Source organism: Trichomonas vaginalis, chromosome I (genome assembly GCF_026262505.1).
Source record: "Trichomonas vaginalis G3 chromosome I, whole genome shotgun sequence".
NCBI classification, from domain to species: Eukaryota; Parabasalia; order Trichomonadida; family Trichomonadidae; genus Trichomonas; species Trichomonas vaginalis.
Genome location: NC_067203.1, coordinates 14,733,095 through 14,756,763, shown reverse-complemented (window position 1 = coordinate 14,756,763; position 23,669 = coordinate 14,733,095). Strand labels below are relative to the sequence as shown.

Sequence of the window (23,669 nt, the reverse complement as noted above, 5' to 3'; positions counted from 1 at the left end):
TAGAATTTCTGAACAAAAACTATCCAACAGCAGAAGATTTCTTCTATCTGACGTCAAGAAGAAGTATAAAGAAACCTTCGGTATTGTTAAAACTTTTGACATACTGACAGAAGAAATAGAAGCTACGAAATTGTTTTAGGATTTCAAATATACATCGTACATTCATGTAAAACGCTTGTGAAAAAAAAAACTGGGGTGAAAAAAGAGGTGAAAAACAGGTGAGATCTCACCTCTTCACCTAAACATTATTTTTTGCTTTAATTAAATGCTTTCCGGAAACGTCGATGAAAATCATATGGACAAATTATATGAAAAAATTAATAATGATTACCCCTCATTAACCAGGGAAATGACGAATTCTATAGTTCGTAAATTCGATGAAATACAGGATATGTGGTTCGACAGATTCGACATGAACGATAAGGAAAAGAGAAAGAACGATAACAATTTACTTACTAAAAGAATCCTAAAATCTAAAATAGGTGAAGCTTCAACATTTAACACAGTACATAACTTTTACACCGCTGTTTATATTTTCAATAATTTATTTAACGATGAACGAGAAAGAAAAAGTATGTTTAACGGAAGAAATGAATATGATTTTATCCTTTGTGCTGTTCGGATGTTGACATGAAACTAAAGAAAATATTCTTATTACAAGATGACACGGTTGAAGATGAAGTCAATGAGTTTTTAAATCGTGATTTAAATGAAATTGATGAAGTTATGACCGAATGTTATAAAAAGTTCAAGGGGTGAAAAATTAGGTGAAAAATTAGGTGAGATCTCACCTCTTCACCTAAATTATATTTTTGTTCAAAGCTTCCACGAGAGAAAAGATTCCTCATTCGCTAAGGATTCCAAAAATGAAAAAATCATTGATTTCGGCTGAGAAAAAACTTCTGAAGAATGAGTGAAGCACAGCGAGACCGACTTTTTTCTGAAAACAGTGAAGAACAGCGAGACCGACTTCCTTCGGGGTCGCCTAAAACTCATGAAAACAGTGAAATTTCTCTAGACCGACTTTTATCGGCCTTGCATAAAACACATGAAAATCGTAAAAATTTGCCAATAAATTTAAGAGGTTGGTATGTACATAGACTTCTTGTAAATGCTGTTGCAATGTGGGCTTCTCCTCGTTATGCATGGCATGTTTACAGACTTCTTGACGAAATTCATAGACAAGAACGTGAAGAGCTAGAGAACAAGCTTGAATCCAAAGACAAAAGCATACAGAAAAGAATACCGCGTTCAGTACCAAAAGGAAAGGAAAAGAACTATAAGTATATGATTTATACTGAAGAGATGGAAAATGAGAAGAAGACAGAGATATGGTTATGTTGCATTTAGTTAGAAGAAACAACAAGAGCTTTTACGACCTTGCTAAGATTTACAAATCTGACAGAAATTGGTTCTATCGCGAAAACTTACCGATTTCAATGACCCAAATGAAGATGTGAAACAAATAGTTCAAGATACGTTACCTCAAACACACTATAATATTAAGGTTGTACAATTCTTACCTTCAAAGAAGACTTACCGCTACTGAAAGAAAAAATAACAGAGTATTTCGATAACTTCAAAGAGGAAGAATGAAAATCTAAGCTAATTTTATTTTTTTTATAAAATTTTATCTCATATGAAAGAACATGAATTTAGAAATATTCGGAACTCATGACAGAAGAGGAGAACGAACAGCATGTAAAAGATTATGCAAAATTTATGAAGACATACAAAGCATTTAAACAATATCTAAATGCTTCTAAAGATTATGCAAAATTTCTGAAGGTATATAAAGCTTATGAAAAAGCGTATGAAAAGTTTATACATTGGGGAATTGTTGTAAAATATCCATATGAAGACTAACCAAAAATATATTTTTGCTTAAATAGCTTCAGGGTCAATTTCTTCAACCATTTCACTTCCTTCGTCAATGTCAATTGAAGCTTCTTCAACCTTTGGTAAGAATTTCTGTATAACATCTTTGTTCGTTATTGTCTTCAGAGATGAAGGATAATATTTCACATTTGTTTCACCCTTCTTATATTCTTTCTGTTCGGAAAGATTCATAGCAATACTGAAGAAGTCAATGTTAGAGTTCTTTATGACAGTATATGAGTATCTTTGACATTCACGAAGAAACTCTTTTGTTTCAAAACTACTGCTAACTCTTGTGAAGTATAACGTTTGCGGTCAATGACGATAGCTAATGGTCTGACATACTGACCAAACTTAGATTCTTTCACAAACTTCTTGTTAAAGATAACATTAACATTTGAAGCATTATTGAACTCATTCTTGATGGCAGTAGCGAGAGCATTGTATGAAAAGAACTTGCAATCTTGCATGTGTTTCATTAAAATAAAAATATTAAATTATTTTGAAAAATAACTTAAAAAAAATCTAATCTAATTTTTTCAAAAATATTTTTTTTATTTCCTACTAAAGATGTATCGGAAGTTGTCTAAGTTAGAACACTCGGAAATAAAACAACTTCTTACAGAAGCTAATATAGATGTTGCAAAGCATTACGCAACAAACAAAAAAGCACTCGCTGACTTCATTAAAGACTATAATGGTGCAATAAGTTATGATAGAATTCATGATCACATTAATAACAAAACATTTCCTTTAAATGACGTTGCTATTGACTTATATCATAGACGTTCAGTACCTCATGAAGTAAGAAGAGAAATGTTTGACATAACAAATGCAAACATTGGTCATACTCGTAAAGCTCTTTCACATGATGTTCGTCAAGAAATGTTTGACATAACAAATGCAAACATTGGTCATACTCGTAAAGCTCTTTCACATGATGTTCGTCAAGAAATGTTTGACATAACAAATGCAAACATTGGTGAAACAAGAAGAAGAGACGACACACTGAAACAACAGAGAAGAGAGATGTTTAAGAGCGCTATAGAACAAGTTCGCAAAGCTAACGATGTCATTCGTTCCATTGACGACAAACCAAAAGAAGGTGAGAGATGGTTAAAGAAAGATGAAGAGAATAGGAAGAGAAATGTGAAGTCAGGCAATAGACTCATTGACTTTAACATCGAAGCTTTAGATGAACCAAACAGAGACTACTTACACAAACATTTCGGTAAGGTTTTCATGAGACTCTTAGAGAAGATTAAAATAAACTCACAACAGAGATGGATGGTATGTTATAAACTTGGTGGAAAGTATGAATGTTCTACGTTAAACCTCAATAATATTGGAACACTACTACATCAGCTCTTGAAGGAGAACTTTATATCAGAGATAGAAGCAAATGCTGCAGGTATTGTTGAAATGCACTATGACTTCTTCTTGACAAACATAAAGAATCTTACCGAAATAAAGATGTATGATTTAACAGAATATGAAGGCTTAACGATGTCAGATGTAAAGAAAGGCAAACCAAAAAAGAGACCATATAGAGATGAAAGCACACTGACAAATGACCAGAAAGCCATTTTGGAAGCTCTTAAGCAAACAGGAAACCCAGCACTTATAGAAAGCTTTTGGAAAGATAATGGTGAAAAGAAGTTTTATAAGAAGAGAAGCGGTCAGTTCTGGAAGTATCTTTGCACATTACCTATAAATCTTGAACGCTACCAAATCTTCAATGAACTGAACAAAAGAACTGCAACACTTATGACAGAAGACAATTGTTTCGTTTATGCTTGCATTCAGGCTGGAGTAGATGGAGAGACTATTGACCACATGAGAGAAGTCATTCGTGTTAGAGACTTTCCTCAAAGTAAAGTACAAGAAATTTCTGACGCAACAGGTATAGCATTTAATGTTACCATTGGTTATTTCAATGACTCAAGACATAATGAAATAAAGAGATACATACCAAAAGAATGTGAAACTGTTAGAACTATTGACTTACTTCTTGTTGAAGACCACTACATGCTAAACGAAAGATTACCAATGACAACATATTTCATTCGCAACTATATAGAAATTCTCAAAGCTTGTGGTGGAATGAACATTGAGAAACAAATGAAGATTTATACAAAGAGAGAAGATAAATATGTAGTTCGTTATGATAGAACAACACCGTTATGGGATGTTATGAAAACATTGTGGGAGTGCAAATATTTCGAACCTATTTCTTATGGAGAACTTTTCACATATACGACTGACTTATATAAACAGAACCTTGCACCATTTAAAGATTTGACATATGCTCCAAAGTATTGTGTACAACTGAAGAAGAAAGCAGAGTCAAAAGAAGTAAATAAAAATAAGTGCAAGTTCATTCCTGAGCACGTTTTCTTTGCTGACTTTGAGTGTAGTACCGATGGCTTTCATAAAGCTTTTAACATATGTTACGACAATGAAGATGGTTCAGTGAGTGAAAGCATTTGGGGTCAGAACTGTGCAACAGAATTTTTGGAACGACTTCCTGACAAGAGTTTAATATATTTCCATAACCTCAGTTATGATATAAACTTCATCTTAAGACACATGACAGAAGTGAAAGGAACTCCCATCATTAAAGGTTCACGAACAATGCAAATAACTGGCTTATATAAAGGAAGGGCAATTATTATAAAAGACTCTTACAGTGTTATAAATAAGAAGCTTAAACTATTTCCTGCTATGTTTAACTTACAAACAGGACCGAAAGAAGTATTTCCATACAACTACTACAGCAGTACTTTGTTAGCAAATGACAACAGAACTGGTGTCATTTCTGAAGCTGTAAGTTTATCCGGATGCAGATACATTCATGAAGAACATAGATTCCATCAAAGGTTGCAGAATAGATGAAAACCATTTCGACTTAGAAAAATATAGCACGTTTTACTGCAAACAAGATGTAAGAATTTTAAGAGAAGGTTTTGTTAAGTTCCGCAATGACATATTGAAAGAATTTGATTTAAACGTTTATGACTACGTTAGTATTTGTTCTATTGCTAACAAATTATTTGAGAACAGAGTGTACTTTCCGAATGGAAATCTTTATGACCTCTCAAATAAACCAAGAGAATTTATTTCGAGATGCATTCAAGGTGGAAGATGTATGCTGTCAGATAACATTAAACAAAAGAGCGAAAAGAAACTCATTGCTGATTTCGACGCTGTTTCATTATATCCATCCGCTATAGCAAGACTTTATACTTTAGAAGGAATTCCAAAAGTATTGAAGGATGAGATGTTAAGCACAGAGTATCTCATGAGACATTTATTCGATGACGACCAAAAGGAACCCATTGGTGAAAAGTTTATGTCTGGCTTCTTTGTTCTCATTAAGATAACAGAGATTGGAATACATAGACACTTTCCTTTAATAGTTTGTGACCCTGAACTAAATCCAGAACTTAACGTTCCCAGAAGTTCAAACACTTGCTGTTCATGTATGTTGACCATATAACATTACAAGACCTCATAAAATATCAAGGTGTCAAATGTGAAGTGTTGCAAGGATACTATTACGATGGAAACAGAGATATAAGAATAAGAGATGAAGTAAAGAAGTTGTTTGAGTTAAGGTTAAAGTATAAGAAAGAAGGAAATCCTTTGCAAGAAAATATAAAGCTCATTCTGAACAGTATTTATGGCAAAACTATTCTATCTCCTATTGAGTCAAAAATAACCATAGTAAATGACAAAGATGCTATAAGATATGCCATCAGAAACTACAACCATATAGTGAAGTTCGAAGGTTTGGATGGTTCAGATAAAACTATTTTCAAGCTAACGAAAAGTATTTGCAGACACTTTAACTTCTGTCCACTTGGTGTTAACATTCTGTCTATGTCGAAGAGAATAATGTGTGAAGTATTCTGTACTGCTGAAGATATGGGACTTCAAATATTTTACCAGGACTGTGATAGCATGCATATTTTCAATGAAGACATACCAAAGCTTGCAGCAGAGTTTAAGAAGAGATACGGTCGCGAACTTATTGGTAAAACATTAGGTCAATTTCATTCTGACTTTGCAGAAATAACACCTGGAAAACAAAGTTTAGCATACAAGTCAATATTTTGTGGAAAGAAGACTTACATAGACTTACTCACGAACGATTTAAATGAAGTTGCATTCCATGCACGTTGTAAAGGTGTAAAACAAGACGTCCTTGCTTTAACAGCTAATGAAATGTTTCCTGAAGCTATACAATGCTATTACAATGAAGATAAGAACATTCACATACCTGTTGGAACATATGACAAAGACTCTGAGTTCAGTTTAATGAAACTTTACAAAGCACTTCATGATGGTCAAGAGATTGGATTCGACTTGTGTAAGTCTTCTAGTCCTTGCTTTGCTGAAAAGTTTAACTTCTCAATAACGACTAAAACAAGCTTTATTCGTAAGTTGAAGTTCTGAGGTCATTTATTTTTGTCAGCAATGAGGTCATTCGTGATAAAAATAAGCCGCTAGCGGCAAGGGCGAAGCCCATGAGGTCATTTACAATACAGCTATTGTAGAATTTAAGAGTTGTGCTTCAATGTAGAGACAGTCCTTATGGTCTGGAGGTAGCAAAACAGGTGCTTTATGGTCATGAGTGGAGAACATGTCTATCCAAAACTCACGATTGAAGCCAGTAAGCTTGTAATACTTAGGATTTGGCAGTGGTGAAGTTCTTGTATGACCAATGAACTCATTTTCAACTCCCTTACTTAAGTTTGAATATAATATAGCTTGCTTTCTATCCCAAATGCCAGGTGTTACAATCTTTGAAAATTCATTTTTCCTCGGAAGCATTGCATAATAATTGAAAACATTTTTGAAGTCATCATTTGGTTCAGAGATTTGAAATCTTATACGTAATGGATTTTTTTTCTTTTTAGCTACTTCATTGAATGGTGAGAATACAATGAATTGACAGTCATGAGTTCCATCTTCATTTTCATTAAATTCATAATGAAAGTCTATAAGTTGTGGCCGACTACCTTCTTCCTTCAGTTGTGCAAGAAACTCACGTAAAGGCTGTAAAGTTTGTACTTCAATGTTGAACTTTTTCTCGAACATCTCATTAAATGAAATCATACATTGCAACAATGTTGTATCGTCTTTAAAGTATTTGTATATGTGAATGTTTTGGGCGCTTAAAGACTGTTCGTCATTTTCTATCTCGACTTGAAGTATAAAGTCAACCTTTCTGAAAGCACGTGTTATATACATAGATGTTATGCCAATGTACTTCTCTTCATTTATGTTCACAATCCAGTCTGTTGGAAACTTAAACGTTACTCTGTTCCCCTTTATTTTGACGTCAGGGTTTTCACTACTGAACGCAACAGATAAAGGTATTTGTCTATACATTTAATTCGGATAAAAATAAACCATTTACTCTTTCTTTGCTTCAGCTTCTTTAGCTTTTGCTTCAGCTTCTTCTCTAGCTTTCTTCGCCAGCAAACGTGGGTTCTTTTGTCTTCCAGCAGCTAATGCAGCAAGTTGTTTTTCACTAAGTTTTCTCTTTGGTCTCTCTGGCTTTTGTTCTTGTTTTTGTTCCTTCAGTTCGGATAAAATTTGCTCACGAATTTCTTTCTTCAATGCTTCAACATCTATGACCCCTTGGGTCTTGTCCGTAGGGCTTGTCTGAGTCATTTGACTGCAGATAAAAAACAAAATTAAAACTTTAACCGATGTAAAATGAGCTTGTCAAAATCAGAACGAGAGTCTATTATATTAAATGACGCAAGAGGAATACAACATCCTTTCTATTACGTAAGTCAGAGTAAAGATGGTAAAATATACGTAAGAAAAAGAAAGGTTCCATTAGCGAATGCAGAAAGCGACAACATTAAGGTGTATGGCAAGGGTGAAGCCCATGTTAAGCCTTCTATTCAAACTGAAAAGTCAATAGAACAAGAAGAAAAGAAGCCAGATGTACTTTCAATAACGAACCAAGAGCTTATTGCAAAGTTTGTGAATTTCATTGAAAAACAAACCGAGTCAAAGAACCCTGACCCGCCAGTGAAAGAAGTTGAGACAAAAGAGAATGTACAGTTCATTGAAAATGTCAAGAAACAACTTCCACCACGAATGCCAAGAAGAAGAGTGAGAATAATGAAGTAAATAGATATTTTTATCCGAAGTAAATACATGCAGAACGAACAGTTAAACGAATTTACTCCAGCAGAGCATATTCATCAGATTCGCTCATATTTCGATATCATAGACAATGCAGTTCAAATTGGTGACACTAATAGAAAATATTCTGACGCAAAGATTCCATCACAACCTGGAACTGCTAAAGATAACACATGGGTAACATTCAATCTCTCACCTCCTGGTGAAAATATGTTGGACCTTTACAATACATTCATTACGTATAAAATGGAAGGTCAATTTATTGTAGATAAAGAAATTGGTTCAGGTTCCAATAAAACAAACCCACCAGGATTTTGGATTGGTTTCGATGACGCTTTCTATGCAGTTGCTGGATATCAAATCCTTGCAAATGGTCGTATCGTATATTCTCAAGACAACGCAAGAGAAGAAGCATATATAACTTCAAACTCACAAACTACCGAACAAATAAAGAAAGTAGATGTTTTCTCAAAGACTCGACATGAAGATGTATGGAGTCATTCGGGAACATGCAGAACAGGACAAATTGTTAGTGGTCCAATTACAGCAGGAAAATCATTTGATTTTAAGCTTCGTTTAAGAATTCCTGTTAGAAGATTCCTTCCATTAGAAGCTATTCGATTTATTCCAGCTTTTGCAGGAAACATTCAGCTTAAAGTAAAGTTCAGTAGCGACGCCTTACAATGCACATCTATATCTGTAAATGATATCATTGCTTTCAATCCAACTCTTAAAGTTGCATTTGCTTCAGATTCAAATCCACCGACAAATAAATTTGTTCCATGGAATGAACCATTCACTATGATAACGAAGGCAGTAGAAGCTAGTGGAACAGTTACTATTACAACTGTAACCCAACAACTATTTCGAACAAAGATGGATTTTAATGAATGTTTCATTCATCCAAAGTCATTCTCTTTAGACCCTAACATTTATACAGAACTTGTAGAACATTATACAAACGAGGCTTTATGTTTTCCTGTTAAAGTTATGGATTGGATTCCTATGGACGGTTCATTCTCAAAGAATACAGATAGTTCAAGTGCAACATTTACAGCCAGCTTATACGCCTATTAATGTTAAAAGTATTTGGGCACTATTTAGAAAGAAAGACAACTATTATGTTAATTTTGAGAACCCTAAGTTTAAATATCTTCAGCTTTCCATGGGAGCTTATGGAAATATGCCTGCAGAACCCGAAAAATCATATGGACCTGTATTTTATGAAATGGTTGCGAACGCTTGCAATACAAACAATGATATGATAGGATTTAATGAAGATGTTATGAGGTCATTGGTGGATGATGGTAGTGTGGAACATAAATGGGATAGTTATGACAACACACATTTCTTATGTGGTTTTCCAACAGAAGTGGACTTTTGCTTCCAGCAAGGTCAAACATCTACTGCTCCAATAACATACAAATTGTCTGTTAAAGGACCTATTGAACTAGCAACTGAAAATGTCCAAAGCCACTTATTGGATTTATGAGGGATTGTTGCTTTGCCATTCAGGTGCGTGCTAATGGAATCCCCATAATAAGATTAGATGACTATAACTTAGCTACGGACGACAGTGAGGAATAAAGGATGAACGTTTATTTTTAAAGCTTATAAATGAGTTCTTCATCAAGCTCTCGTGAACCTTCACCATCTATGAAACAAACTTTACCAAACGATTATGGAGCACCTATTGAATATTTCTTACGAGCTGCACAATGGCAAAGAGCAGTTTCACCAAGGTTAGGTGTTCCACCAGCTCCTGCCAAAAATAGCATTTGGTCAAGTCCTTATATAAGATATGGTCTCCCACTAGGTTTGCTAGCTACAGCAGGAGCAGTAATGATGTTGAAAAGAAATAAAGCAAATGTTGTAAATAATACTGAAGTAGCTGAAGTTAAACAAACTCCGACACCTTCACAAGCAAAACCTTCAATGACTCCTGAACCTATGGAAGTACAAACTCCTGTTCAAAAGTCAACTCCTAACCGACTCCAACATTTAAACCAAAACCTACTCCTCAAATAAATCGTAAAACTCCTGCGTTTCCTTACTGAAAAAATAACGTTATTTTTATTTAATATTAAAATTTTTATTTGATTGAAATGACGACTAAAGTCACTGAAGCAATGAAACAAAAGTTTTTGGTAGAATACATTAAATCAGGAACTATTCCGGAAGGTTTTTACATTCATACTATGAAGGATGGTAGAGTTCAGTTTAGAAAGATAAAGCAACCATTAGATAAAGAAGGAATTTTGAGAAAGATTAAACTTCATGAGGACAACATTGCTGAACTTAGGAAGAAGTTAGAAGAGTTGGAGAAAGGAAGAGAGTTATAAAGTAATGAATTCAAGTGGGTGAAAAAACAGGTGAAAAAAGAGGTGAGATCTCACCGCTTCACCTAAATTTATTTTTGCGCTATGTTTTCATACGTGTGGGAGTGGTGATATCATTAATTTTTAAGTTTATTTTTTAAGTTTATTTTTAAGTTTATTTTTATATAAATGACGAAAACTATTGAGATAACAAACTACAACGGTCATGAGTTCAAGAATTTGTTCTTCGTTCCTCGTGAAAATACATTCTATCAGATACGAGGGAGAAAGGGTAAAGTTAGTTTGAGCGTTTATGACTACAAGCATAATGGAAAGTTTATACAAGCATACGATACAAACGGTAAACGTGTTTCATTAGCTTTGTCAAAACTTACAGGTATAAACTATGACAGTGATTTTGACCTATATGAAGAAGAAAGTGAGTCAGAAGATTATGAGCTGTTATGTGAAGCACAGCAATGGGAAGCGCTGCAATACTTTTGTAAGTGAGAACGTTTATTTTTACAGTAGTGAAGTCGTTTGTGAAAACATTAGTGAGGTGAAGTGGTTGGTGGCTTTGTAAATATTTAAGGTTAAGTTAGTGTTGTCGTTGTGTTGTAAAATATACGTTAACGGTTTCGTAAAGTGTCAAATTCACATATCAGGGGTAAGGAGACGCGCAGTGCCTCAGTACCCATGATATGTATACTAACTTCTGTTTCAGTTAAATTACTGAATTTTTCAAGATTAATATTGTGATAAAAATAGAATCCTTGAAACATTCTGATATCTTTTCAATGTTTAAAACGGATGCTAAAAAATGTAAAAGAACTTCATCAGTCACTGTGATTTTTTTGAAAAATTTATCCCAATTCAAGCATCCAATTGATCTTTCTGTCATTGTACTTATGCATTGATAAAGTTGATTTAATGAATCCGAAGAATAATCATTATGCTTGACTAGTTGAGTTAGTTGATACAGACTGTCGTCAGCCATTTTAAAAAAATGAATAAAATTGTATAGTAAATTATATTTGTGAAATTTGTGACGCTACATTCAATCTAAGACCAATATCTCAAAGAATTACTCATTTAAGTATTACTTTTCATTGTTTTTTAAAAAATATCTTTGCTTATTTGTTCACTTTTTTGACATTTATTATATGCTTTTTATCATATTTCCGATGATATGAATATATATTCTATATAAGAATGACGCTACATTCAATCTAAGACCAATATCTCAAAGAATTACTCATTTAAGTATTACTTTTCATTGTTTTTTAAAAAATATCTTTGCTTATTTGTTCACTCTTTTTGACATTTATTATATGCTTTTTATCATATTTCCGATGATATGAAATATATATTCTATTAAGAATGACGCTACATTCAATCTAAGACCAATATCTCAAAGAATTACTCATTTAAGTATTACTTTTCATTTTTAATTCAATTTTCGAACGGTTTTCGTAAATTTTGCATCATTTCATTTTTTAATGAGAAAATCATCTATATTTAATTCAAAAAAGAGCAAACTTTACAGACGAAAATAAAATATTTATCAGGGACAATCTGATAAATACCAAAAATCAACATCGAGAGATGAAAAAACGAATATAATCAAACAAGTTCTTCAATATTTTAATATTAAATACGCCGAAAATGAATCTAAAGCTGTCAGAAGATATTTTAGTTATATTGCAGTTAAAAATATTCCCGCAGTTACTGGAAAATATCCTGATACAATTGTTCGCAAAGATATGCTTTTTCGCATGATCATACAAATATTATTAATTCAAATAATATTGAACGTTACTACCGTTGCATCGATCATTCTTGTCAAGCACGTTATTTAGTTAAAATTGAGAACAGTTCAGTTTCCGAAGATTTACAAAAGGAACATATACCCGAATGCAGACAATTTAAAAAGTTACAAAATGAAAAAAATGATCTTCATAAATCAATGACTCTGACAGAAATATACAATAAGGCAATGCAAAATTTTCTGAAGACAACGGCACTTTTCAGCAGATTAAAAAATTTATGACAGAACTTGCTGTTGGTACTGATGAAAACCCATTAATTAAAGATTCATTGGTCAGGGAAGTTTATAATAAGTCCAGAAAATTTTCTGTTGGAGAAAAAATTACAGACGATGAAATTGCTAATTTTTGTTTAATAAATGGCGAGCAGTTTTTCATTGGCCATGATTTTCAAGCAAATTGTGAGACGATGTTTTTTGGTTTTGAGAAGGCAATTCAATTTGCAAAAGAAGCCACAGATTTATTTTGCGATGGAACTTTTAAAATTACACCAAAACATTTTCAAAAAGGACAGATGCTAACAATTATGATTTGTGAACCTTCAACAAATCAATATCTACCACTTTATTTATATTCATGAAAAACCGCACATTTGAATCTTATAAGAAGGCATTTGAATATATTTTTACTGTCAAGGGTATTCAATTTTCAAAGCTAATTCAAATTCATTGTGATTTTGAAAAGGGAATGATAGAGGCACTTCAACAAATTTTCCCTAAAGTCCGTATAATTGGATGCCTATTTCATTTCAAACAAGCTTTACACAGGAAACTTGTAGCACTTTATACAAAAAATTTCAATACTTTACAAAATTCTTTATTTAAGCTATATTCTATTACTCCATTCATGTCTCATGAAGAATTTGTACTTACAATGCATATAATTAATCAAAATAAAGTTGATTCGATCAAAGATTATATTGATTATTTCAACAAAGTTTGGTTGCCGCACTACAATTTAATATCTCAATATAATAATGCAACTGCAATATTCACTAATGATTGCCTCGAGAGTATGCATTCAGAATTTTCTTAGTTAAAACATCCAAACATTTATGAAGCTATTAAGAAGATATCTCAAATCCAATTAGATAAATATAACGCCATCAAAAATAACCAGAAGATCGAGCGCCATATAAAAACCGTTATCACTGATAGCTACAAAAATTATATTCTTGACTGCTTTCAAAAAGACTTGAGAAAACAATTTTTTCTATCAAACAATACAACGTAAGTGATCTTTCTTTGGCTCAGAACGAGATTTCTCCATATGGTTCCATAGAATCGAGTTCATTGTTCGAAAATATTCCAGTTCATAATGCAGATATACTCAAATCGATCGATCTAACAGATAAAGATACAATGATCACTAAGTTTATTAATGAAAAAGAGAAAAAATTATGGCATTATTTAATGAAACATTAAATCATCCAGATTTTAATTCATCCACTCCAATTCAAACTAATTTTGAGCAAGCCGATACAAATCAAGGTTCAGATGCTCCAATTCGCTCCGAAAATTCAAATATTGCAGACTCTACAGATTTAGAACCAGAAAATCAAAACCATCCTTCTACAAATCAAATGTCTAGTAATCTAGAACATAAGCTGGACCTTCTTGATCATATTGAAAAACAATTATCGAAAATGCGTTCGTTATTGGGAATTCTTCCTACTACAAATGCTATTGTTGGGCCGTCAAAACAAGTTTCAGTTAATAGCAAGCAAAATTCTGAAAAAAATAAGAAAAAATCTTCCATAACAACAAAATCAAACAATAAAAAACAAAATTCATCCGACAATCCTCCTCAACGTAAAGCTCCTATTTCGGAAAGGATTCTCAGCGATAATAACTTATATTTTCAAGTTCATCGAAAGAGATCGAAAAGCAAACGTTCCACATCTACAGAGAAAAAGAATTGATATATGAAGTCTAATTCCTTTTATAACTACTATATTTTTATTCTTATGACTAAAAAATAATATATTATTTAACAATTTTCATCTTTTTCTTTTAACAATTTCGTTTTATTTCCATTTATTGTTAAATGATTTTTAGCATACACCTTTCTTTGTTCATCTTCTAAATACAATTTATTTTTTCTTAGATATAATTCTATTCATTCAATTCGATCGTCATTTTTCAGTACATGATCGTAACTTTCAATTATTGATCGCGATTTTACTTCAGAATTTGTTCGCAATATTGCTTATCAAAATTATATCTCTATTCTCTCATTTCTGTTTAGTCAATATCATTACACTCCTATTGTCTAATAACATGCTATTAATTTTCTTAAAATTAAAAAAAAATATCAACTTTTAAAAACAGAAACTTAACATCCTTAGGTCAATGGATTTTGATGTGAGATACATTAAATCTGTTTTTCTTTTTTTTTATTTTAAATAATTGAATATTTATAGTTGTTATGGGTCTTACATCATGTAAAACGAATTGTCTTAAAGTAAATTTACTTTTTCTTCAATCTTTCTTACATATTTATTAAAAAAAAATTATCCAAAAAAAGATGTTTTAGAATGAAAAAAAATAGAAAAATCTTCATTTATAGTCTTTCTTGAATGTATACGTTTTGATTTTTTTCTTTTTTAAAAAATTCAATTTCTAGAAAAATCGAAAAAAAATCATTTTCTTCTATTTTTTAGGACGCCATACCCATTGAAATCTCCTCTCAGGACGCCATAAACTATTCAATTATGGTGTAAACTTCTCAAAAATTGAATAGTTTACATCAGGACGCCTTAGGACGCCAACCCTTTACGCGCCCAAATTTTGCGATATCTCAAAATAAAAAAGAATAAAAGTATTAGATCAAACACGTATTTATCAAAACTAAATACAAACAATACAAATCTATTAGTTAAATAAGAAAATGAAGTAATCAAGAGAAAAAATAATTATAATAATTGGAAAGCATTAAAATTATAACGTAACTAAGTAGGGATCTTTGAGTTAGAAATATTGTGGATTGTTCATGAAGAAATCAATGACCATTTCTGGATTTAGTTCAATCATATAACTTTCTGGAAAAGTAAAATTCGAATTTGGATCACCTACATCTGCAAACTGCACCAAGAATTCACGAGAAGCAGGATTGTACTTAAGAATTTTGTTAATTACGCCGCCTGAAGCTAGATTACCAACTAAATCAGGTTTAGGCGCTCTACAGTTAATAGTATAGATATTTTGAGAAGGATCTGCTGCATATTGAATATTTGCAGAATTCGCATGATCAATTGTTTCAGTTTCAACATCTTTCAAGAATCCTGGATTTGGTCCCCAATAAAGATTAAGAATATCTGGGTATAGATTGACTGTTTCTTGATTAACCCAGACATATACCGTATCTCCATTTTCTTTTTTCGCTTGTACAAAATAGAAGATAACATCTTTAACTAAGCGATGGTAAATGATTTGAGTAACACTTGTAATGACTTCTGAATCCGATTGTTGTTCAGTATTTTCATTCATGTTAAATAAAAAAGTGACAAAATTGAATGCAATAATACAACATCTTTTTGGAGAAAAATAAGTAAATAAACAGTTTTACGTTTGGTAATACTATGATAATTTTCAAGAAAAACATAAGCATACGTTGAATAATGTTAAGAATTGAAAAATTAAACTTAACGAATATGCTTAAACTAAGTTTTGCAATACAATAGTGATGTATCATTAAAAGTTATGTCTTTAATAAACAGATAGATAATAATATAATATATAATCTAAGAAAAGGTTGAATAAATTATTCAAGGGCTAAGAAAGCTGCGATGTTATCATCAACAGGCGTATTATATGAGCTATATGACGTTAATCTAATAAATCCAATAAATCCAAGAGGAAGAAGCTCCGTAATGAAGCATTCGAAGAGGAATACAATGAAGTATCCATCACTGAACTCGCTGTATCCACTATCTTTTGTGAAAATCAAAATGTACGTCAGAATGCAAACGGGCCTTAAGAATAACGCAATAATTAAAACAATGAGCATAACAAGTAATCTAGTCTCGGGAGATTCCCAAGATGGGCAGCAGGACTCAAATAATTTAATAATTTTGAATAAGTAGAAGAGAAACGCAACTGCACAAGCCAGATCACGTATTGTAGCGACAACTGATTCAACGTTATGAGCGACCGTCAAATAATACTTTTTGCTGTTTGCAAGGAAAGAAGATGCAATCATGAAGCAGAATGAAATAACGAATAGTGCTATAATTATGTAAATAAGGATTGAAAGCAATTTCTTGCTGTTATGGTAGAATCCGACAGCATTTTTTTCTAAACTTGAATAACAAACAGAACACCATGAGAAAAAGATGTAAGAATATGCAACAGCAGTCATATATCCTGGAAATCCTGTTGGTATAATACTGTAAATATCCCATTTTGTTGGTTGTTTTTCATCTTTGGGAAATCCTACAATTATCATAATTCCGGCTACAATTAATCCGATTGATTTAACGAATAATGCAATTATATAGAAGATCTGAGCTGAACGCTGTCCCTGAACATTATTGTCGGTTATTAACGAATCTTTAAGTGTTTTGATGACGTAATATATGGCAAACGCAAGAATAATGCATCCGATTACAATATATCCGCACTCCCACAAAGTGAAATTTGGGTCCGAAAACGTTGAATTACCCATGAAAATTTTCTGTTTGAGTAGGTGACAAAAGTGCATACTCTTAAATTAACCTTAAATGTTGATTTTTCAATATTTTCGGTATTAACCTTATTGTAAATTTTTCCGGTGATAAATTTATCACACTGAGGTTATTTTTCCGGTGAGATTTTTAACCTTGATTTAATGAAATTAATATATATAAATTTTATTATTTTTAATTTCGAATGAGTATAATAAAATATTTTTTATGTGTTTTTGTTTTTGATGTGATTTGAATTTTGTTAACTCTTTTCAAAATCACTTCATTTTTATGATTTCGGTGGACTTAGAGGAGCTTATTGCTTTTGGTATTAAACAGGAAGTCAAGGGCGGTGTCCCATACAGAAGAAGAACGGGATCTCCAAAGCAATATGTCACTTATTCATGTTCGTATCCCCTATGCAAGGCAAAATTTAGGGTTGAAGAACAAAATGGAGTGTTTACTATAAGCAAAGTTAATGAAGAACATTGCCATCATATAGGAGTTGAAATGGGTTCACATTACGCGAGTAAATTTTATCAAAAATGGATCGAACTTTATATTAAAAACGGTGGAAAGCAATTTCTTGCTCAAAAAGCATTTTTTGATAAGTTCGGAATTGATACGAATAACAAAGAAACGATGAAACTTTTCGCGCAGTCTACTGATGCTTTAAAGCACAAATTTTATCGCCTTGATGAGATTATTGCACAAAGATTATCAAACGATCCTTACACTTCTTTGGAAGCATTTTTGAATAATTTACAGGAAGAGTGCCCAGATGATCTCGTTCAATTTGATTACAATGGAGATTTTTCCGAGTTTACAATCATATATGCACCTTTTGCTGCAAAAGAATTGGTGCATAGCATTGATAACCCTCTCCACGTCGATTCCACTCATTCTTTAATTAAAGGAAAGATCCAATTGTTTGCAGTAACAATGAAAACAAGTCAAAACACAATTTTCCCCTTTTGCTATTTTTTAGTGAACCCTCAGACATCTGAAAAAATTCAAGAATGTTTGGTGAAATTCTGTGAGTTTGCGCACCTGGATCCACAGCATTGGAGCGCTGACTGTGCGCTAAACATTGCTCGCGCAATTGAGGACGGATTTCCTCTTGCGCAGCTCAGTTGGTGCGCTGTGCATGTTTTACGCGCATGTGCAAAAGTTGGAAGCTATTTTGACAATCCACAGAATTTTGAGAACTTCTATTTAGCAATGGACTTTTTGACATTACGTGCAGATGCAACGAATGCAGAAAAGCTGGCTGAAGAGTCTGATGAAACATATGAGTTCTTGACAACAATGTTAGAAGAAGAAGAACCGCGCGCTTTGAAGTATTTCGATAAACAATGGAGAAGAACCAAAGAACATTGGATGATGTTATATCGTGGAGAAGGTGATTCCACGAATAACATTGCGGAATCACACTTTCATCAATTAAAGCAAACATTTTTCTTGGGTAAGAAAAATGAGCGCATTGATGACATCGTCATAACTCTCATCACTGTTGTGATTCCAAATGCGATTATTAAGGTTCAAGTCGCTAATGTTTTGAATGAAGAAAGAGCAGTAAGAATTCTTACAAGGGCAGGTAATCAGATTGTTGAGCAAAGAGCTTCAAAACACGATGAATGTTTGAAATTAATTCAACACATTTTGGAAATTGTCGAAAGCCGAAGGATTGAACCTAATGTCCTTATTCCATCTTTGAAGGCAATATTAAATTTGGCACAAAGAAGTTTAAAGGAAGAGTAAGCAAGATTAGATAATTTGGACTTTTTTTAAAATTAATGAATAAACAGTATATTTTTGAAGTGTAAGCTTATTTACCTGAAGCTATATTACTTAATATAACATTCAAAGTATTATTGCTATTTATTGGAGAACAAATTTATGTAATTTTCACATGAAAATTGATAAATTTGTATTTCCTTATGATAATCAATTTTTGTATTTGTAGAGAGTCTCCCTGCATGATATCAAGACTTGGCTATTAGTCTTTATCCATTTTTGAAAATTGTATTGTAAATTGTAAGAATTTCTGAATACTACTACTATAAAATATAATTGCTTATCTATGTATATTCTCCCTGCATGATATCAAGACTTGGCTATAGTCTTTATCCATTTTTGAAAATTGTATTGTAAATTGTAAGAATTTCTGAATACTACTACTATAAAATATAATTGCTTATCTATGTATATTCTCCCTGCATGATATCAAGACTTGGCTATAAGTCTTTATCCATTTTTGAAAATTGTATTGTAAATTGTAAGAATTTCTGAATACTACTACTATAAAATATAATTGCTTATCTATGTATATTCTCCCTGCATGATATCAAGACTTGGCTATTAGTCTTTATCCATTTTTGAAAATTGTATTGTAAATTGTAAGAATTTCTGAATACTACTACTATAAAATATAATTGCTTATCTATGTATATTCTCCCTGCATGATATCAAGACTTGGCTATTAGTCTTTATCCATTTTTGAAAATTGTATTGTAAATTGTAAGAATTTCTGAATACTACTACTATAAAATATAATTGCTTATCTATGTATATTCTCCCTGCATGATATCAAGACTTGGCTAAGTCTTTATCCATTTTTGAAAATTGTATTGTAAATTGTAAGAATTTCTGAATACTACTACTATAAAATATAATTGCTTATCTATGTATATTCTCCCTGCATGATATCAAGACTTGGCTATTAGTCTTTATCCATTTTTGAAAATTGTATTGTAAATTGTAAGAATTTCTGAATACTACTACTATAAAATATAATTGCTTATCTATGTATATTCTCCCTGCATGATATCAAGACTTGGCTAAGTCTTTATCCATTTTTGAAAATTGTATTGTAAATTGTAAGAATTTCTGAATACTACTACTATAAAATATAATTGCTTATCTATGTATATTCTCCCTGCATGATATCAAGACTTGGCTATTAGTCTTTATCCATTTTTGAAAATTGTATTGTAAATTGTAAGAATTTCTGAATACTACTACTATAAAATATAATTGCTTATCTATGTATATTCTCCCTGCATGATATCAAGACTTGGCTATTAGTCTTTATCCATTTTTGAAAATTGTATTGTAAATTGTAAGAATTTCTGAATACTACTACTATAAAATATAATTGCTTATCTATGTATATTCTCCCTGCATGATATCAAGACTTGGCTAAGTCTTTATCCATTTTTGAAAATTGTATTGTAAATTGTAAGAATTTCTGAATACTACTACTATAAAATATAATTGCTTATCTATGTATATTCTCCCTGCATGATATCAAGACTTGGCTATAGTCTTTATCCATTTTTGAAAATTGTATTGTAAATTGTAAGAATTTCTGAATACTACTACTATAAAATATAATTGCTTATCTATGTATATTCTCCCTGCATGATATCAAGACTTGGCTATTAGTCTTTATCCATTTTTGAAAATTGTATTGTAAATTGTAAGAATTTCTGAATACTACTACTATAAAATATAATTGCTTATCTATGTATATTCTCCCTGCATGATATCAAGACTTGGCTAAGTCTTTATCCATTTTTGAAAATTGTATTGTAAATTGTAAGAATTTCTGAATACTACTACTATAAAATATAATTGCTTATCTATGTATATTCTCCCTGCATGATATCAAGACTTGGCTATTAGTCTTTATCCATTTTTGAAAATTGTATTGTAAATTGTAAGAATTTCTGAATACTACTACTATAAAATATAATTGCTTATCTATGTATATTCTCCCTGCATGATATCAAGACTTGGCTATTAGTCTTTATCCATTTTTGAAAATTGTATTGTAAATTGTAAGAATTTCTGAATACTACTACTATAAAATATAATTGCTTATCTATGTATATTCTCCCTGCATGATATCAAGACTTGGCTATTAGTCTTTATCCATTTTTGAAAATTGTATTGTAAATTGTAAGAATTTCTGAATACTACTACTATAAAATATAATTGCTTATCTATGTATATTCTCCCTGCATGATATCAAGACTTGGCTATTAGTCTTTATCCATTTTTGAAAATTGTATTGTAAATTGTAAGAATTTCTGAATACTACTACTATAAAATATAATTGCTTATCTATGTATATTCTCCCTGCATGATATCAAGACTTGGCTATTAGTCTTTATCCATTTTTGAAAATTGTATTGTAAATTGTAAGAATTTCTGAATACTACTACTATAAAATATAATTGCTTATCTATGTATATTCTCCCTGCATGATATCAAGACTTGGCTATTAGTCTTTATCCATTTTTGAAAATTGTATTGTAAATTGTAAGAATTTCTGAATACTACTACTATAAAATATAATTGCTTATCTATGTATATTCTCCCTGCATGATATCAAGACTTGGCTATTAGTCTTTATCCATTTTTGAAAATTGTATTGTAAATTGTAAGAATTTCTGAATACTACTACTATAAAATATAATTGCTTATCTATGTATATTCTCCCTGCATGATATCAAGACTTGGCTATAGTCTTTATCCATTTTTGAAAATTGTATTGTAAATTGTAAGAATTTCTGAATACTACTACTAAAAATATAATTGCTTATCTATGTATATTCTCCCTGCATGATATCAAGACTTGGCTATTAGTCTTTATCCATTTTTGAAAATTGTATTGTAAATTGTAAGAATTTCTGAATACTACTACTATAAAATATAATTGCTTATCTATGTATATTCTCCCTGCATGATATCAAGACTTGGCTATTAGTCTTTATCCATTTTTGAAAATTGTATTGTAAATTGTAAGAATTTCTGAATACTACTACTATAAAATATAATTGCTTATCTATGTATATTCTCCCTGCATGATATCAAGACTTGGCTATTAGTCTTTATCCATTTTTGAAAATTGTATTGTAAATTGTAAGAATTTCTGAATACTACTACTATAAAATATAATTGCTTATCTATGTATATTCTCCCTGCATGATATCAAGACTTGGCTATTAGTCTTTATCCATTTTTGAAAATTGTATTGTAAATTGTAAGAATTTCTGAATACTACTACTATAAAATATAATTGCTTATCTATGTATATTCTCCCTGCATGATATCAAGACTTGGCTATTAGTCTTTATCCATTTTTGAAAATTGTATTGTAAATTGTAAGAATTTCTGAATACTACTACTATAAAATATAATTGCTTATCTATGTATATTCTCCCTGCATGATATCAAGACTTGGCTATTAGTCTTTATCCATTTTTGAAAATTGTATTGTAAATTGTAAGAATTTCTGAATACTACTACTATAAAATATAATTGCTTATCTATGTATATTCTCCCTGCATGATATCAAGACTTGGCTATTAGTCTTTATCCATTTTTGAAAATTGTATTGTAAATTGTAAGAATTTCTGAATACTACTACTATAAAATATAATTGCTTATCTATGTATATTCTCCCTGCATGATATCAAGACTTGGCTATTAGTCTTTATCCATTTTTGAAAATTGTATTGTAAATTGTAAGAATTTCTGAATACTACTACTATAAAATATAATTGCTTATCTATGTATATTCTCCCTGCATGATATCAAGACTTGGCTAAGTCTTTATCCATTTTTGAAAATTGTATTGTAAATTGTAAGAATTTCTGAATACTACTACTATAAAATATAATTGCTTATCTATGTATATTCTCCCTGCATGATATCAAGACTTGGCTATTAGTCTTTATCCATTTTTGAAAATTGTATTGTAAATTGTAAGAATTTCTGAATACTACTACTATAAAATATAATTGCTTATCTATGTATATTCTCCCTGCATGATATCAAGACTTGGCTATAGTCTTTATCCATTTTTGAAAATTGTATTGTAAATTGTAAGAATTTCTGAATACTACTACTATAAAATATAATTGCTTATCTATGTATATTCTCCCTGCATGATATCAAGACTTGGCTATAGTCTTTATCCATTTTTGAAAATTGTATTGTAAATTGTAAGAATTTCTGAATACTACTACTATAAAATATAATTGCTTATCTATGTATATTCTCCCTGCATGATATCAAGACTTGGCTATTAGTCTTTATCCATTTTTGAAAATTGTATTGTAAATTGTAAGAATTTCTGAATACTACTACTATAAAATATAATTGCTTATCTATGTATATTCTCCCTGCATGATATCAAGACTTGGCTATTAGTCTTTATCCATTTTTGAAAATTGTATTGTAAATTGTAAGAATTTCTGAATACTACTACTATAAAATATAATTGCTTATCTATGTATATTCTCCCTGCATGATATCAAGACTTGGCTAGTCTTTATCCATTTTTGAAAATTGTATTGTAAATTGTAAGAATTTCTGAATACTACTACTATAAAATATAATTGCTTATCTATGTATATTCTCCCTGCATGATATCAAGACTTGGCTATTAGTCTTTATCCATTTTTGAAAATTGTATTGTAAATTGTAAGAATTTCTGAATACTACTACTATAAAATATAATTGCTTATCTATGTATATTCTCCCTGCATGATATCAAGACTTGGCTATTAGTCTTTATCCATTTTTGAAAATTGTATTGTAAATTGTAAGAATTTCTGAATACTACTACTATAAAATATAATTGCTTATCTATGTATATTCTCCCTGCATGATATCAAGACTTGGCTATAAGTCTTTATCCATTTTTGAAAATTGTATTGTAAATTGTAAGAATTTCTGAATACTACTACTATAAAATATAATTGCTTATCTATGTATATTCTCCCTGCATGATATCAAGACTTG

At 31.0% G+C, this 23,669-nt stretch overlaps 8 protein-coding genes and 3 pseudogenes across 11 annotated transcripts, besides 3 other annotated features; 6 read left to right on the top strand and 5 right to left on the bottom strand.

The window, feature by feature from the left end:
* Positions 1-11,078: part of a mobile genetic element that runs on past the window's edge.
* On the top strand, positions 910-1,596 carry TVAGG3_0987440 (annotated as a pseudogene). The gene has a single exon. A coding segment is annotated over exon 1 (687 nt).
* TVAGG3_0987430 lies at positions 1,885-2,357 on the bottom strand (annotated as a pseudogene). Its single transcript has one exon. A coding segment is annotated over exon 1 (473 nt).
* On the top strand, positions 2,449-3,526 carry TVAGG3_0987420 (organellar and viral DNA polymerase type B; the record flags this gene model as incomplete). Its single annotated transcript, XM_051254054.1, has 1 exon — positions 2,449-3,526. A coding segment is annotated over one exon (1,078 nt), but the record flags the coding sequence as incomplete, so codon positions are not given.
* TVAGG3_0987410 (organellar and viral DNA polymerase type B) lies at positions 5,359-6,336 on the top strand (the record flags this gene model as incomplete). The annotated part of the gene is made up of 1 exon (XM_051254053.1): positions 5,359-6,336. The coding sequence occupies one exon, from the start codon at positions 5,359-5,361 to the stop codon at positions 6,334-6,336; it is 978 nt and encodes a 325-aa protein (XP_051079627.1).
* On the bottom strand, positions 6,529-7,275 carry TVAGG3_0987400 (uncharacterized protein; the record flags this gene model as incomplete). Its single annotated transcript, XM_051254052.1, has 1 exon — positions 6,529-7,275. A coding segment is annotated over one exon (747 nt), but the record flags the coding sequence as incomplete, so codon positions are not given.
* On the bottom strand, positions 7,300-7,560 carry TVAGG3_0987390 (uncharacterized protein; the record flags this gene model as incomplete). The annotated part of the gene is made up of 1 exon (XM_051254051.1): positions 7,300-7,560. The coding sequence occupies one exon, from the start codon at positions 7,558-7,560 to the stop codon at positions 7,300-7,302; it is 261 nt and encodes an 86-aa protein (XP_051079625.1).
* Positions 7,606-8,031, top strand: TVAGG3_0987380 (uncharacterized protein; the record flags this gene model as incomplete). The annotated part of the gene is made up of 1 exon (XM_051254050.1): positions 7,606-8,031. The coding sequence occupies one exon, from the start codon at positions 7,606-7,608 to the stop codon at positions 8,029-8,031; it is 426 nt and encodes a 141-aa protein (XP_051079624.1).
* Positions 11,078-14,974: a mobile genetic element.
* TVAGG3_0987360 lies at positions 13,037-14,111 on the top strand (annotated as a pseudogene). The gene has a single exon. A coding segment is annotated over exon 1 (1,075 nt).
* Positions 14,975-15,019: 45 nt separating the features above from the next.
* On the bottom strand, positions 15,020-15,678 carry TVAGG3_0987340 (uncharacterized protein; the record flags this gene model as incomplete). The annotated part of the gene is made up of 1 exon (XM_001582495.1): positions 15,160-15,678. The coding sequence occupies one exon, from the start codon at positions 15,676-15,678 to the stop codon at positions 15,160-15,162; it is 519 nt and encodes a 172-aa protein (XP_001582545.1).
* Positions 15,679-15,792: 114 nt separating this feature from the next.
* On the bottom strand, positions 15,793-16,855 carry TVAGG3_0987330 (uncharacterized protein; the record flags this gene model as incomplete). The annotated part of the gene is made up of 1 exon (XM_001582496.1): positions 15,953-16,855. One exon carries the CDS (start codon positions 16,853-16,855, stop codon positions 15,953-15,955), a length of 903 nt encoding a protein of 300 aa, XP_001582546.1.
* A 15-nt stretch (positions 16,856-16,870) lies between these two features.
* Positions 16,871-23,669: part of a mobile genetic element that runs on past the window's edge.
* TVAGG3_0987320 (MULE transposase domain-containing protein) lies at positions 17,145-18,614 on the top strand (the record flags this gene model as incomplete). The annotated part of the gene is made up of 1 exon (XM_001582497.2): positions 17,145-18,614. One exon carries the CDS (start codon positions 17,145-17,147, stop codon positions 18,612-18,614), a length of 1,470 nt encoding a protein of 489 aa, XP_001582547.2.